The sequence below is a fragment of the Sturnira hondurensis genome, unplaced genomic scaffold, assembly GCF_014824575.4.
Source record: "Sturnira hondurensis isolate 20B ecotype Veracruz unplaced genomic scaffold, ASM1482457v3 Scaffold0006496, whole genome shotgun sequence".
NCBI classification, from domain to species: Eukaryota; Metazoa; Chordata; class Mammalia; order Chiroptera; family Phyllostomidae; genus Sturnira; species Sturnira hondurensis.
In genome coordinates this window covers 14,129,813-14,145,107 of record NW_028079127.1, presented here as the reverse complement: position 1 = coordinate 14,145,107, position 15,295 = coordinate 14,129,813, and the positions used below count along the sequence as shown (strand labels likewise).

Here is a 15,295-nt window from a genome sequence, read left to right as displayed (position 1 = left end):
GCCAGCTTCATTTTTCATCGTCTCTCCAGCTCTCCACAAGATAAATGGCACCTCATGACCCCATCCCTCCGCCAGCCCTGACGGACAGCTCTTGGAACAGGAGACAGAGTGAGAACCAGCAAAGCTCTTGTTCCCAGGCCCACCCGGTCTCCCAGGACGCCCTGTATCCATGTCACTCAGGTCCTGTTTGGGGCTCCCTTTGTGCCCGGTCAGGAGTCTCTTCAGAGGCCCCAGTGGACACTGCCCTCCCCCTCTGCCTGCCCCAAGCTGCTGGGCCCACGCCAGGCCCCACTCCGGTAACCCCCCTGCCCAGGTGCATGGCCTGTTCTAGCCCCCCTGGCGGACTCCGTGGTCTCAAGGCAGGCTGCCCCACTGCGCGCACCCCCCTCCTCACCCTCCACTCTCCGCCAGGGTCCTCAGGCCACTCCTGGAGCAGCAGGCCTGTGCCCTCAATCAGGACCTCCGCAGGCTCCACCGAGCCAGACCCCGACCTGGACGAAGGTGCCCAGTCCTTGGAAGCTTCCCAGATGCCCCTCCGCCCTGCCCCAGCCTCTTCATTTACAGGTGCAGGCAAGTCACAGAGCCACCTGGCTGAGCTCTGGGGCCTACATCCCTGTCAGTGTGAACAGTCACCTGCAAGTCACCTGTGAGGACACAGGAGCTTGGGCAGGGGTGACAGCCTTTCTTCTCCACGAAGGGGGCAGGGGGAGGGACATTCCGGCCCGGGGCCCTCAGGTGGTGCAGTCCTCACACCCAGTCACCAGCCAGCAGAGGCTCCTTGTGAAAACCCCGGGAGGAGGTGGAGACTCGGGTGCACTTGACCCCTCAGCCCTCTCACCGCCCAAGCCCAGAGCCCACGGGGGCCCGGCTTGGGTTTCCCATGACTCCTGCACGGTCAGACTGGCCCGCCAGCTCAGGCGCCCAGACCTCGGGACTCACACCAGTTCCTGCCCCAAGCTGCTGCCGGGTCGCATTGGTGCCGTGCGTGTGTGCACCAGGGGGCCTGACCGGGGGCTCCCTCGTGCCGGGCGGCTGCCCAGGAGGCCCCAGTGCAGGGCAGCACCTGCAGGGCTTGTGTGCGTGTGGCACACGCGGCCACTTTCTGCAGCCACCAGAAGTGACGTTTACATCAGGCCTGCGGTACCTGGGAGGGACGCACACTCAGGGCTGGAAGCGACGATGCTCGTCTCGGTGGTGGCGGGCGCACCACAGGCTCAGTCTGCTGTCAGCAGGCGGCACGCGCCTCACTGGGCGTACGCTGGTCTCCGCGGGCACCAGTCCCCTGAACCCCCGTCGCCGCTTCCCAGCTGCAGCCAACAGACACAGGAGGGACGCACCTCAACAAGTCACATGGCCTGCACACGTACAGCCCCGTGCCCGGCTGCCGCTGACAGCCCCGGAAGGGGGGAGCGTTCCCAATACCTGACAATGGACCGAGGAGCAGGCGCCACGTGTCACTGACGGATTCTGAGCTCTGCGCCGACAGGCCAGGTGAAAATGGAGCCCACGTCCTTGTAACTGCCCCTAGTGGCCTGCCTCGTCTGTCCACGCAGACAGGAGAGGCACGCAGGTGCACACACCGCACACTGCCGGTCTCGCCAGAGCCCTGTCCAGTGGCGGCCCAGGCCTCCCACACACACACGAGTGTCTACAACACATGCACAGCCTCAGATCAGAAGATACCCAGAATACAACATCTGAGGTGCAGCAGGCCAGGCTGCGGCTCTCCCCGCTCCTCCAGTCCGCTGAGCCGAACGCAGGCCCTGCACGCCCTACATCCTCAGGGCAGCCCGGCCCTGCAGGGCCCGGGTGGCGAGCTCGGCTCTCTCCCGCAGTGCGCTGACCTCCTCGGCACTGCGGGGTGCCTGCGCGCCCTTCAGCAGGAAGTGGCTGATGAAGAGCTTCAGGCCTTCGCGCAGCACGCCCAGCTTCGGGTTGTCGGACACCCTGGAAGGCAGGAACCGTGCCGGCCGTCAGCACGGCTGGGGCTCAGACAGGGAGACTTCTTAGGGGCACGCCACCCCCGCCTGCCGGGAGTCAGTGCCAGTCCACTGCTAGACGGGCTGCCCGTGCCCAGAATCCACCCGGTGAGACGCTAGCTGAAAACTACAGGGACTGAGGCTGCGACCCTGCAGTGACTACGGCAACCTGCGGCCCCGACTTGGCGGGCGTGAGCCCGGCTCCTGCCCGCACTGCGTCCAAACAGGCCAGCACCTACCTGGTGAAGATCACACCCAGGTCTTCAACTTCTGTTTCCATCAACAGCATGTACAACACTCTCCGTAAAAAGTGGACTCTGGGCTTGTCCAGTTCACTGAACTCGACCACCTGAAGGGTCAGGACAGAGACAGACAAAGCTGCAGGGACGGAGCTGATGCTCTCTGACAGGTCCTGGATCCAGTCAGAGCCGCCCTTAAGTGAAGCCACGTCCAGCTGCACGCGGTAACCATGTCTGAGGGGCCGCGGGAGCCCCTCCACGCAGCGGCTGGGGTGTCCACCGCACAGCTGGGCACAAGGTCCGCTCCAGTGACGGGCAGGCTCGATCGGCTCTGTCCCCGGTGGCCCCTTCAGAAGGCGGCCCAGCACCACTCCCCACCCTTGGCTGCCTCCGCCATGCTTTCAGTCACTGTGGCTAACCGTGGCCCACAACAGTCAGCTTCTCTAACCTCTGATGTCACCAGGGCTCCGTGGCCCAGGGTGACCCAGGGCAGAGGGCCCTCCTCCTGCCACACGGTCATGTGGCCCGCAGCAGCCTGACGCTGCGCCACTGGCCTCACTCCCTGTCACCTCACCTCGTCACACGAGGGAGGGCGGCACAGGACAGCAAGGCGCTGGAGACCACGGCCACAGGACTGCTGCTGCGCACCTCCCCCCACCCCGTCACTGAGCTCACTCTGCCCCACAAGGGGCTGAAGCCATGCGCCTCTGGGAGCGCTGGGCCCACACGCTGACCTCAGCGAGGGCACGCGTGTGTGGGAGCGCAGCGCGCGAGGGTTCGGCACTGTCTGTGGCTCCAGGCACCCATGAGGGGTCCTGGAGCGACCCCTTGCAGGTAAGGGGGATGGCCATGTGCGGCCCAGCCCTCATCTTCAGTCCGTGGCCAAAACCACACACCCAAAGAGACCAAGGACACGCAGGAAACCACGGTGCTGCCAGGCCTGAGGGGCAGGGAGGAGACAGCACAGGGATCCAGGCCCAACCCCTCTCCGACCCTTGGGCTCTCCCACAGTCCACTCTGCAGGACACGTGGCCCCACGGCCCCCGCCCAGCGGACTGCCTGGAACCCCCTCTCCTGCGCCCAGGCTTCACCGTCCAGTGCAGACCCGCACCCAGGCTCCTGCTTTTCACAGACGCGACGCCCCATGGGAAGGGGGCCGGCGAGGCGGTGCCCGTGCTGTGACCCGCCCTGTGGTGGGGAAAGTGGCCACAGCTGCCACACTGCTGCTCTGAGGGACGGGGGACCTCTGTGTCCCCCTGCCTCCCCGCTTGGCAGTGGCCAGGAAATCAGGCCCGGAATCAGGCCCCGCCCATGGGAGCCCGTGGCTGACACAGAGCCGCTGGGCGAGCAAACCAGGGCCCCGGGGCCTTGAGTGCACAAACGCCTGGGTCATCGTCCTCTTCACCTTCAGTAACGTCACACAAACCTTGAGGATGGAAAGGGGAAGTGATTTTGTCTTCAACAAGTGGGCCACCAGATGGACCAGATTGGAGAAATTAGTGGCTGGCAAATTCTCCAAGTCCCGAAATTTGTCCCATATGCTGAACTGGAAGGTCATCTAAGGTAAGAAGGAAAAAAGAAGTTGAAATGCAGCGAGCGGCTAGACTGACTCTCTGAGAACCTCATCTGAAGGGGTCCTGCAGAGCCACGCAGTCGCAGCACCCTCCCCAACGTGCTGCGGCCTGCGGGGACAGGGGCACGACGTGTCCCTCATGCCTGTGGCAACCTCAGACAAGGATGGTGCGGTGTCGGGCCAGACGCACTCGGCCAGCTGCAGGCAGGGACAGCCCCTCGCTGGGACCAGACAGGTGGCTCGGAGGACGTGGTGTGGGCTGACCCGGCTGCTCTCCCTGTGGCCTGATGCAGGACGCCCACCAGAGGGAGCCCAGATGACGGGACACCTGGAGAGGACAATGCAGCGCAGGGGCCTGCTGGCCCTCGGACCAGTCACCTGGAACCTCCTCTCGTAGCCGCAGAGCTTGCCGGCCAGGAAGGCGTAGAAGGGGTTGTAGCTCTCCTCCTGCAGGCAGCAGTCCACGAGCACGTGCACCACCTCCCTCTCCTGCCGGTCCTTGAGACCAAGCCTGCAGAAGACACGCAGCGGCAATGGGAGGTCTCACCCCACCAGATCTGACAGGTCGCCCCGGCTGCTGTGCCCCAGTGGACTGAGCACTGGCCTGCGAACCGAAAGGTCGCTGGTTCAATTCCCAGTCAGGGCACAGGCCTGGGTTGCAGGCCAGGTCCCCAGCTGGTGCCTGTGCAAGAGGCAACCAATCGATGTACTTCTCGTACATCGATGTTTCTCTTCCTTTCTCTCTCCTTTCCTCTCTCTCTAAAAATAAATAAAACCTTAAAAAAATCTGAACAGGTTTAAGGCAAAACCTTTCAGAGGATCACACTGCCTGGCAGCTGGGTTAAAAGGGAGCCGAGCAGAGGAGGCGGCAGTAACAAGACAGGAGCGAAGGGCCCAGTCCTGTCCCCAGAGGGACACCGACCTGAGTCCTGTGCTGGCGACAAAGGCCTGTGACTGGTTCCTGAGTGACAGGAAGCAGGACTGACATCCGGCTGACGGCCCTCAGGGCCAGGTCTGAGCCGGCACCGCCTGTCCAGAGTGACCAGCTCCCACCCAGTACAGGGCCGAGTTTGGGCAAGCGTCCAGTGCTGTGACATGTCCCTCTATTTCATTCCAAGTTTGAAGGGAGAAACACAGCTGGATACGCTTAGTAGCTCCTTGTAAACACCACACAGGTACTTTTAAAAATCATACTGCAACTACTTACAGCAACTATACAAGGCAGTCCTAAATTCACTATTAGAAAGACACCTCCAACCTGGAGACTTGAAGCAATTCAGGAGAACCACCGAGAACGGCCAGCCGGTCCCTCAGTAGCTTTCACGAGAACGTACTACGGCCTGGAACTGGCCGAAAGGCAGGCCTCGCACGCACACTTACTTTAGAAGCTTTCCAAATGCATCCAGGAAGTCTTCGCTGGTCATGATGGTACAGAAGATGTTTCTCCTGACGTCGGTGTTCATCCTCTGCTTCCGCGCAAGCTCCAGCATCTTGGTGCTGACCTGAGAAGAGGGGTGACCAGAGCCACTGTGGTCAGGGTTCTGAGACACAGCGTACACGCTTCTGCGGCCCGACCACGTACCGTACCAGCCAGCGGCTTCTGCAGGGCCTTCTGCTGACTGTTGTCGATCATTGGGGTCCCGCTCCAGGCAGACCCCACGATCCACCAGCGCCCGGTCTGCTGGGCATTCAGGACGCTGTCCCAGGACACACGCAGCTGTGTTTCCGTGCCCGAGCCAGCGCCGCGCACCTGACGGAAGGAAAAGAAGCAGGTGAAACGCTTCGGCTGGTCCAGGCGGTCCACCACCCCCGCCTTCTGTCCCTGACGATGGCGCCTCTGCTGAGGGCCCACCGAGACGAGTCACGGCAGCCGGGACGGTTTACCAAGGTTCTCTGCAGCTTCCTCAGCCGCTCGGCAGGCTCGGGGTCATAGCCCGGGATCTTCCGCATGTCGTTGTTCCTCAGTGCCAGCATGGTCTCCAGCATAAATCGCACCTTAACATACAAAGAAAGTGAACACCGTCGTTTCAAACAGTCTAAGCAGCCGACCTCCGACATGGGGAGAAACAGGCCAGCTCGGTGCAGGCCGCCTCAGGTGGGTCTCCACTCGCCTGCCCCTGGAGCGTACGCCAGCGTTCGAGTGTTTTAATAGCGATCATGTAAAGTACCGACCTCCCCCCGGGGCCCAGACCAGTGCCCGCAGGTGCCCAGGCCCCTCCCTCGAGGCCCCACACTCTGCACCACCCCTGCTCTCTCCCACTGGTGACACCGTCCCCACTCCTGGCCTTTTTGCTTGACTTTTAAATTGGAAATGAAGCCAGACGTAGAGACCAGTGAATAAAGCCTCGAGAGTAGTGCAGAGACCCCAGACACCTTTCCCGAGGTTTCCTCACCCACTTCAAGTGCGCACTCACCGTGTTCAGGGCCGTGCAACCCTCTACAATTTCAATGATTTCAGCACCCCCAGCAAAAGCAGCTTTCCACACATTAACAGCCACGCCCATTGCCACCAACCCCTGCCCCAGGCAACCATGGCGTACTTCTGTGTTTCAAACTTGACCTCCGGGGATTCGACACTGGGTGCCTCCTCTGGGACACCCCAGCCTGGCGCCTGTGTCAGTCCAGTGTCTGAGCACCGGCCCTCCTCGACCCCAAGGCCCCACCTCACAGCCTTGGGGCCTCCTCAGAGGGTACAGACCTCCCCCCCCGGGGCTCCCAGGGACTGTCATTTCGGGGCCTCAGGGCTGGGCCAGCCTTCCCTTCTGAGTCTGCGCACCCCCCACCCCAGCACGTGCTGCTGCCGCCCACTGAAGGCCCAAGTGGAGAGGCTGCGTTGAACCCACCCTGTTCCTCTCCCCCACCCTCCCTCCCACCCCGTCTGGTCAATCCTAACTCCTACACCCACGCCCACTGCAACTGAGCTGACCCTCCCCACCACCGGCTCGGACCCTGCAGGGGCGCCGCCCTGCCAACCACCTCCCTCCTCTGCATTGTAGCCTCAGTGACCCTGAGCACCAACACTTCCAGGTCACTGTGCTCAGAACCCTCCAGGTGCCTCCAGGACAGAAGCCTAGTCCTTGCAATGGCCTCCACCCTGCCCCCGTGGGCCCCACATGGACATCCCACAGGGGCTTCCCCAGTCCCCCGTCCCTCTCAATCTGCAGAACCAGAAACGAGGCAGGAGTCGTGATCAGCCCCGCTTCCCAGACGGGAAACCAAGGCTTGGAAGTCTCAGGGCACGTCACTGTCCAGTGGCCAGTGCAGAATTCTGGGGGGCTGACCCTGAGTCCCGAGCCACGTGGCCTTTCTTAGCAAACACTGCGAGTGGAAGTGTGGGAAACAGACTGTTTCTCAAACCCACAGAGCACCCGAGCTCTCGGTAAAGAGCTACAGCTCACTCATGCACCAAAGGCAAAGCCGTGAAGTCAAAGGGGAACAGACTGTGAGGAAGGGAAACGGAGTATTCCGCCACCCCCCCCCCCCNGCAGAATTCCGGGGGGCTGACCCTGAGTCCTGAGCCACGTGGCCTTTCTTAGCAAACACTGCGAGTGGAAGTGTGGGAAACAGACTGTTTCTCAAACCCACAGAGCACCCGAGCTCTCGGTAAAGAGCTACAGCTCACTCATGCACCAAAGACAAAGCCGTGAAGTCAAAGGGGAACAGACTGTGAGGAAGGGAAATGGAGTATTCCGCCCCCCCCCCCCCACACGTTTCTAAGTGCTGGCCAGTGTCTGCATGTTCGGGCAACAAGGCCAGGGGGCACACCGTACCCGGGTCTGGTCCCGAAACCTGTCGCCCGCCTCGCGGGCTTTGGCCTGGGCCTCCGCGATCAGCTCCTTGAGGGACAGGGCGTCGTCCTTCCTCAGCGCGAAGCCCACGTGTCTCAGCAGCAGCAGGACCAGCTCGACGTCCCTCTCTGTGAAGGTCGCAACGAGCCTCCTCAGCAGGTCGAGGACGAGCAGAGACTGCACCACGCGGAAGCCGTACAGGTGGGCGAGGATGGTGAGCAGGTTGTCGCACTCCCTGCCCGCGCCGCCTGCTCTGTACGCACCGTCGAACCTCCGCACCACAGCCTCCAGGAAGTGGGCTCCGACCTGGACGGGACACAGACCGGCGCCGTGTGCGCGACACGTGAAGATGGTTCTTTAATGGTACCACAACAGGTCAAAATTCTCAATTTACAGAACGTCTCAGATTAAAATGTGATTCAGCACAGCATTTAAAAGTAGAAATATGGCTCACGTCATTCAAGTTACTCAAGTGTGTGTGTCAATCTGACTTTGAATTCTAACACAAACCTACTGAGATCAGATTTCTGATTTTTAAGAGGCTCCAGAGCGGTGCGGTCACTGCTGCCTTGGGCTCTGGGACACTCTGGACTTGGTGGGCACGGCGGCGGCGGGAGAGCTCACAGCCCCAGCCCCGACTCAGTGGGAGGCCCCTACGACCTCCCCACACAAGTCACGCCCAGTGTCCTTCGCGCCTTCAGCAAAGGGTTCTAGGAGACACAGACCAGTGGCTTCCAGGTCCAGCAAGCACCTGACACGCTGCAGGTGGTCAGGGGCCACAGCTCTCACTGCAGCCACATGAAGTTCCGTCTGAGCCGAAACCGCCAGGTTTGGGGCCAGCCGCTCTGATGCAGGGGGCCGCGGGCACCAGCAGAGCCCCCACCAGTGCCAAACTGTGCGACTCTAGGCACTGGGAGCGGCGCCTGGGGCTCGGCCACACTCTGCTGCGGAGAGCGCCACTCGGCGTCACGTGTGGGACAGGAAGAGCTCTTAGAGATAAAACTTCAGAAGACTGACCCCCAAGCAGCTGGGGCTTGTGGAGCTGGGGAGTCCCAAGGCCCCAAGGCACGGAGCCAGTGTCTGTCCTCTGTCCTGCCCCCAGTCCAGGCAGAGGTGACCCGGTTACCCGGAACGAGCACATATCCACCCAGGCTCTCGGGGACACTCCCTACTTGTGAAACTCGCTAGACCTTCTGCAGAGGCAGCGGTGGCGGCCAGGGCCCCCAGGGGGTGGCTGGAGGACGGAGCGGAGCTCGGGACAGGGGCAACATCTGCCCCACACCGCTGTCACTACAGGACCCTAACAGCACGAAGGAGGCCTTGTTCTGGCGAGTTTGTGCACTGCAAAGGAAGAGTCCCTCTCTGTACAACCCCCAAAGATTCTTCAGGTTGACAACAGCAAACACTGGAACACAGGTGGCAAACACAAGGCCGAGGACCGAATCCACCCTCCACCTTGTTTCCGCCCGGCGGCCGAGCCCAGCTCCTCGCCCCTAGGTAAGGAGCAGTTACACCGACACAGTCCTAACACCACCTCTGGCCCTTTGGAGGCCACCAGGAGGCTGCGGCAGCCCCCCGGTGAAGACGAGTCTGACACCCTGCTCTAGAACGACAAAGCGCCTGGCAGACCGGGATGGCGGGACACACAGTGGGCCAGGAGCCGAACACAGGCCTGCGGTCTGGGGCCGTCAAGCAGCTCCCTGGGCTCTGCTGCACCTGTGAAGTGTGACTCCTCCTGCTGGAGGCTGTGGGGACCTTGTGGTGAGGACCTTGTGGTGAGGACATGGAGCCCCGGGCTCCGCAGCCAGGCCTGCTCTCAGGAGAGGGGCACCGGAAGGCACCGGAACAACCATCCCTCCGTAAGACTCCTGGAGCGGCCCCGAGGAACTGAAGGCCAGGCCATGTCAGCCCCAAGGAAGATAAACTGACCGACACCAAAGACAGGTGAGAACCGCCCAACGCAAACGCCACAGCCGACCAACCCAGCCCCCACGGGCCCGGCCTACCTCGATGCCCACTGTGCAGTGCAGGACGCTGACCAGGAGAACGTGCTCCATCACCAGCCGGCTGGGCGCGGCCCAGTCTGGGGCGCAGGCGCTCAGGATGACCCCGGTCAGCGTGTCGCTCACGTCCTTCCGGCTGTGGCGCGTGTACAGCTCCTCCAGCTGCCCGCTGATGGAGGGCAGGTTGGGCTCGCTCAGCCTGCACACATGCGTGAGGAGAGAGCAGCAGGGGTGCCGCCATCAGGAGTCATTTCACGTGTCCCTCAGGAACCAAAGGCACAGCTCTCTGCCCCGACGTGAAGACCACGTTTCAGGGGCCTGCTGTTCCACCAGCGGCCCTCCCCCGGCCCTGGAACCCAGCCCTCCGGCACCCTGCAGCCACGTGGCTGCTGTCTTCCCACAGACACACAGCCACAGCGCGGGGCACCCAGGACCCCTGTAAGACTGCACGGTGCTGAGGGTGCTGCATGCGCTGCATGGGTGCCCCCGCCCCATGTCCCCAGGGAACCTGCCCTGCACACCAGCACATGCTGCTGGGGACAACTTCCCGTTTTTTGGCTGACATGGAAATCTCGAGTTGCTAGACACTGAGGAAAGGTTGCCCTGCTTCCTAGGGTGCCGAGGGGCGGGGGACACACACCCCGTGTTCATATAGAACATTAAAACGGCATGTCTGGTGCAATTCCAGGTGCACCATGATAGTGTTTTGTTTCCATTAAAAAGAAACATTTTAAAAAGCAACAAGGGTGTGATCTTAAGGGGTAGCAGGAGAGCTCAGGGTGCGGGGCCAGTTCTGTTTCCAACTGAACTTATTGGGGTGACGCTGGTTGACAAAATGATGCAGGTTTCAGGTTTCAGGTGGACGGCCCTTCGATGGGGTGACAATGCAGAGCTCACACACGTTGCGGGGGGGGGGGGGCCGGGGATGGAGGACCTCTTGCCCACCCAGGAGGCCAATACAGGCTGTGACCTTGCCTCTGCAGGGGACGGCCAGTGCTGCCGCCCGCCCCCAAGACTTCTCCAGACGGCCCCCAGGCACCTGTGTGGCTCTCCAGCTCTGACGGGCACCGAGGGGAACTGGTGGGCGCCCTGCTCCCCGGAGGGGTCTGCCTGCACCGGGGTGGGGGCGGAAGGGAGCCAATCAGTGGCGGCAGTCCTGCCCCTCACCAGGTTCCAATTCCCGGGACAGTGTCTGCGTTTTCAGAGAACGGCCGGCTCCTCTGAGCGACACCTGTTGAGGTTACCTGTTGATCAGGCCTTGCACCTGCTTCTGGAGCCTCTGTCTCTCCTCCCTCTTCTGGGCGTCCACGGCCTCCTCCGCCCTCCGCACATGCGGGGGGACATACTTCTCGCCGTTGTCACCGCAACGCTGCTGGAAAGGACAGTAACACATGACAAAAGCCTACACTGAACAGGTCCCACTTCCCCCCGTGCTTTTCACACTTGGGTGTTAAACTCCCAGGACCCGGCAGAAGCTGCGCCCACTGACCACGGCTGCGAACCAGCGTCAGACAGGCACCGAGTGCCAGAACAGCCCGGGTGAGCGCTCAGCGTCTGGGCGCACCCTCTGCGCCGACAGGAATGCACTTCCCCGCCCCGGTTCCCTCTGCAGTTCCTCAGACCTGGCTGGGCCCCTGGGGATCTGCCAGCCGTGCTGACCGTCCATGCTCCGTCCAGGCGTAACTTGTAACTTACAGGGGCGCCATGCAGCGGCACGCTGCACGCACACGCCAAATGCACCGCTGGCTGTGCTGGCAAAGTGGGCTAAGGTAATTTCAAACTTGTCAGAAACTAGTATCTAAATTTCACGATGAAGTCAAAACCAACCCACTGCTCACTCTCCTAGACTGTCAACTGCCAGAGCCACCAACTGTGATCACGGGCCCTCACACCCTGGCTCCCAGGTGGCAGCCCTAAGGAAACACCTGTAGGGATGATCTGCACTGTCAGGGAGCTCGCGCTCTGGAGAAAGCACACTGGCGTGCACGGCCACGGCCACTCTGCAACGACCCCAGTGTGCACGGTGTCGGCTCTGTCTGCACCAGCTGGGCAGGAGAGCCAGGAGCAGCTGGAAATGAGGCTGACCCTCGTTAGTGACAGGAGCTGGGGTTAGCGACAGGAGCCGCAGCGCTCAGGGGCTGTGCCGAGTGTGGGCGCAAAGGCACCAGGGAGAGAGCCAGAGACAGCCTGTCCCCCCAAGATGGGGAGAGTCCCAGCGACACCTGACATGAGCAGATACACAGGGAAGCCTTGCCGGTGGGAGTGACAGGGAGGCAGCCCCCCTTTGTCTGCGGGGGTTCTGTCGCACGCCCCTGAAGACACCTGAGACGGCAGACAGTGCTAACCTCGACATACAGACCTCTCCACCGGAAGGAAGCACTTTATGGCCCCTTGTCGGCAAATCCGAATCGCCAGCAACACTACGCCTACGCTTCGGGGTCGTTAGGGAAATGAGTTGTTTGGACACATGCAACACAACACTACAAGTGACCTGGACACTCAGACGTTGGGGCTACTAAGTGACTCCAGGGCGGGTGGCAAACAAAACCTCGATGAGAAGGACAAAGAGATGACCCTGGACGGAGCAGGGCAGCATGAGGTTTCCTCACTTCTCAGAACACCTCCCAACTCAAAGCTCATGAGCTGTTTCTTTCTGTAACTTTTCACTGAGTTATCTTCAGACCACAGTGCACAGCAAGTAACTGAATGCAAAGGAAGCAAACCTGGGGGCGGGGCGCTGGTAAAGGCAACAGCAACTCCACTGGCTGCCTTCAAGGCGCCTGTGGGGTGAAGCTGGTTTAACAGGCAGGGAAGCCCGTGCAGGCCCGTCCAGGCCTGTGAACTTGATCTCCAATGAGACCACTGAAGCCAGTGTCATTGATCAGCTTAGTGTTTTACGAAGACGCTGGAGCCGTAGGAAAGGAAAAGGCCTAGGTGAAGGAAGACAAGGCGAGGGGCAAAGCAAAGGGGGGTGGTCAGGGCCAGGGTTGGAGACGAGGCAGGAAACGGGACCGGGGATGTCCCTGGGGACAAGCGGCGCCAATGGCTTTTTAGTCCCTGGGGTAAAAGGCCCTGAGACAGGTTTTCTCCCTTAACTCTTCACGATGGGAATTTACATAGAGGAAGCAGATCAACAGATTTCCCCACACTCAGCTCAAACACATATTGTGCCCCTGCGTCCCACGCTGTCCCCATCATGATTTTGAGGGGAGTCCCAGGGACTGAACCTGTTCCCTCGATACCTGCTGTGCCGCGTCAACATCCTCTGGGGGACTTTCACGCTTGCCTTCATCCTCCGCAAAACGGACTGTCTTCGTCCCGCATTTCCCCTTCGCGCTCCCTTCTACTTCTTTTTTTCGGTTTTCCTTCTGTACATCCTCCTCCTGCTCCAGCTCGTCCTCTTGTTCCCCGCTCCCGTCCCCGGAGTCGCTGTCGCTGTCGTTGTCGCTCTCGTCCCCGGCGATGCTCTCCCGGTCGCTCCCGTCCCCGGCGTCGCTCTCACCTCCGGCAACACTCTCTCCGTCGCTCTCGCGGGCCGCCTGTCCGGGGTCCCCCTCCTCCTCACTGCCGCTGTCATACAAGCCACTGCCGTCCCCGGACCCCAGGGCTCCCAAGATGTAGTCGAGCCCGTCGCGGGCGAAGCTGAGAGGCACCGAGCTGGCGTCGCCCTTCCTCCTGCGCTTGTTTAAGCCCAGACAGCGCTCCAGCTTCCGGATCTCTCGGTCCTCCTCCTCGTTGGCCGCAAGGAGCGCCCGTTTCCGGGCGGCGTTGGCGGCAGCGGCCGAGGGCCGGGTGTCCCTGTGGGAGGCCCTGGCTGAAGCGGCCTTGGCCTTGGTCGGGGAGGCCTTGGCCTTCGCTGGGGCCCGGGGAGGCGGCGGGGCCTGTGGCGGCCGTGGGGCCCGACGCGGCGGGGACGGCCGGCCACCCGGCCCCTTAGCGCCCTCCGTCTGGTGCCCGCTCGCAGTTCCGGCCCCGCCGCCCGGGCCCTGCGAGGGGCCCGCAGTCCTCTGCAGCCGGCGCGCCTTCTTCAGTCGTCGCTTTTCTTTTCTCAGCTCCTTGCGGTTCTTCCTGCCGCCCGGCCGCGTGCTCCGCTCCGCCTGGGGCCCCTCGCGGCCGCCTGGAGGCTGGCCCTCGGAGGCCGCCTGCACGAACTCCTCCACTGCTAGCTTTAGCCGCTTCAGGGTTCCGGCCCCGTCGCCCCCAGGCCCGCGCCTGCCCGGACGCTTTCCGCGACCCACGCGTCGCCGGCAGCCACCGGAGCCCCGCGACTCCGCACTCGTGGACGCCGCCATCTTCCGGGCTCACCGGTGTTGACTTCCGACAGAGGAGGGACTTCCGGGCGGAAAGCGGAGCGCGGCGCGGGGCGGGGCGGGCGGTGCCCCCTGCCGGCCGGAGGGTGGCAGCGCAGGGGACCGCGCAGCCGCCAGGTGTCTCCTGCTCGCAGGAGTGCAGACACATACCTTCTCACGTACTGTGTTTTGTCGTGTATATTGCGCACCCACGTTGTTGTAAATAAACTACGGGATGATTATTACGCCCATTATCGTACTCGTGGTATGTAGTGTAATCATTTTAAACCTATGTATAATGCACAACCTACGTAGAATGCGCATTAGTCATGGCAAATACATAAACACCCTACACACCAAGAGGGTGTTTAACTTACGGCCAAGAGGCCTCTGTACCACCTGCCACAGAAGGAAGGGAGGGAAGGAAGGAACCGTGCCTGGCCGCAGGGCGTGAACCTTTTCTTTTCACTTGTGGGTGCATTTGCCTGGGTGTGAACACACCCCAGGGGAAAGTGTGTCCGGTGGTTTCTGCGTGTATTCACGAGTATTTATGGGGAACCTTCACACTCGCTCACCCTCAGGCCTCAGTGTCTCAGGGTGCTGTGATGCTTCGTTCCTCTGTTGACAGACCAGGGTGAGGCGAATCGTCGTCTCCAAATCTGTGACCTATCCCTCACTCGGGGAACGGGGCCTTTGCAGGCGTAATCAGGGTCAGAGGTCTTGGGCTCAGGGGGCCCTGACTGCAATGCGGGGTGCTCTTGCAAGAGAGAAATGGAAGTCACGCACAGCGAGCGAGAAGGCCATGTGACCTGGGACGCGGTGGTGGGGGTGGGGAGGACCCAAGGCCAGCTGCCCCCCGCCCCAAAGGCTGGGAGAGACCTGGACCGATTCCCTCGTCCAGCCCTGGCCGCACCTTGGCTTGTAGGAGCGAGGATTCCCTAGGCTGAGATGGGAGCTCTGTAGGTCCAACAAGTTGCTTCAGTGTGGAGGGCTCCCCCGCCGCCCGCCTGTCCACACCGCCTCTCCACAGTTCCTGGAGAGAAGCAACAGGGAGGAAGGGACTCCCAGCTGCAGCCCCCAGTCTGGGGGCGAGGGGCACCCACCCCTGCCTCCCTGGGTACCTCCTATTCCCAACCCTGCCTGGTGGGCCCAAGGCTAACTTCCGCCCTCCTGCAGGGCCTGGGGCCGAGTTTGAAGGGCTGTGCAAGGAAGAGGCCCACGCAGGCCTTGCGGAGCTGTCTTCTGCCTGTCCCCCCTGCAGCGCAGCATGCAAGCAGCACCCCTGGGCCCCCCACCCACGCCCCTGCAGGTCTCTCCTAGAGCCTACGCTTCTCCCTCTATCAGGGATGTCTCTGGTGCTAACTGGGGCGGGGGGAGTCTGCCGCTCTGGCTGCCACCTCACTGAACGGGACCCCAATGAATTA

The 15,295-nt window shown here is 62.1% G+C and overlaps 1 protein-coding gene across 2 annotated transcripts; it reads right to left on the bottom strand.

The window, feature by feature from the left end:
- Window positions 1-450: 450 nt before the first annotated feature.
- On the bottom strand, window positions 451-13,891 carry NOM1 (nucleolar protein with MIF4G domain 1). 2 transcript variants are annotated; one of them, XM_037049509.1, is made up of 11 exons: window positions 12,825-13,891; window positions 10,827-10,954; window positions 9,586-9,781; window positions 7,562-7,885; window positions 5,676-5,786; window positions 5,374-5,541; window positions 5,172-5,293; window positions 4,170-4,302; window positions 3,645-3,776; window positions 2,219-2,328; window positions 451-1,947 (listed from the first exon to the last, which is right to left on the bottom strand). In XM_037049509.1, the coding sequence occupies exons 1-11, from the start codon at window positions 13,872-13,874 to the stop codon at window positions 1,773-1,775; spliced, it is 2,649 nt and encodes an 882-aa protein (XP_036905404.1). In that variant the 5' UTR covers window positions 13,875-13,891; the 3' UTR covers window positions 451-1,772. The 2 variants fall into 2 exon arrangements, with proteins under 2 accessions (XP_036905404.1, XP_036905405.1); XM_037049510.1 differs by having other exon boundaries at window positions 10,827-10,951.
- Window positions 13,892-15,295: the final 1,404 nt, after the last annotated feature.

Coding starts and splice junctions, on each gene's coding strand:
- NOM1 (XM_037049509.1), bottom strand. CDS start 13,874: ATGGCGGCGTCCACGAGTGCGGAGTCGCGGGGCTCCGGTGGCTGCCGG. Junction 9,782..10,826: donor GTGCAAGGCCTGATCAACAG/GTAACCTCAACA, acceptor GCATGTGTGCAG/GCTGAGCGAGCCCAACCTGC. Junction 7,886..9,585: donor ACTGCACAGTGGGCATCGAG/GTAGGCCGGGCC, acceptor TGTCCCGTCCAG/GTCGGAGCCCACTTCCTGGA.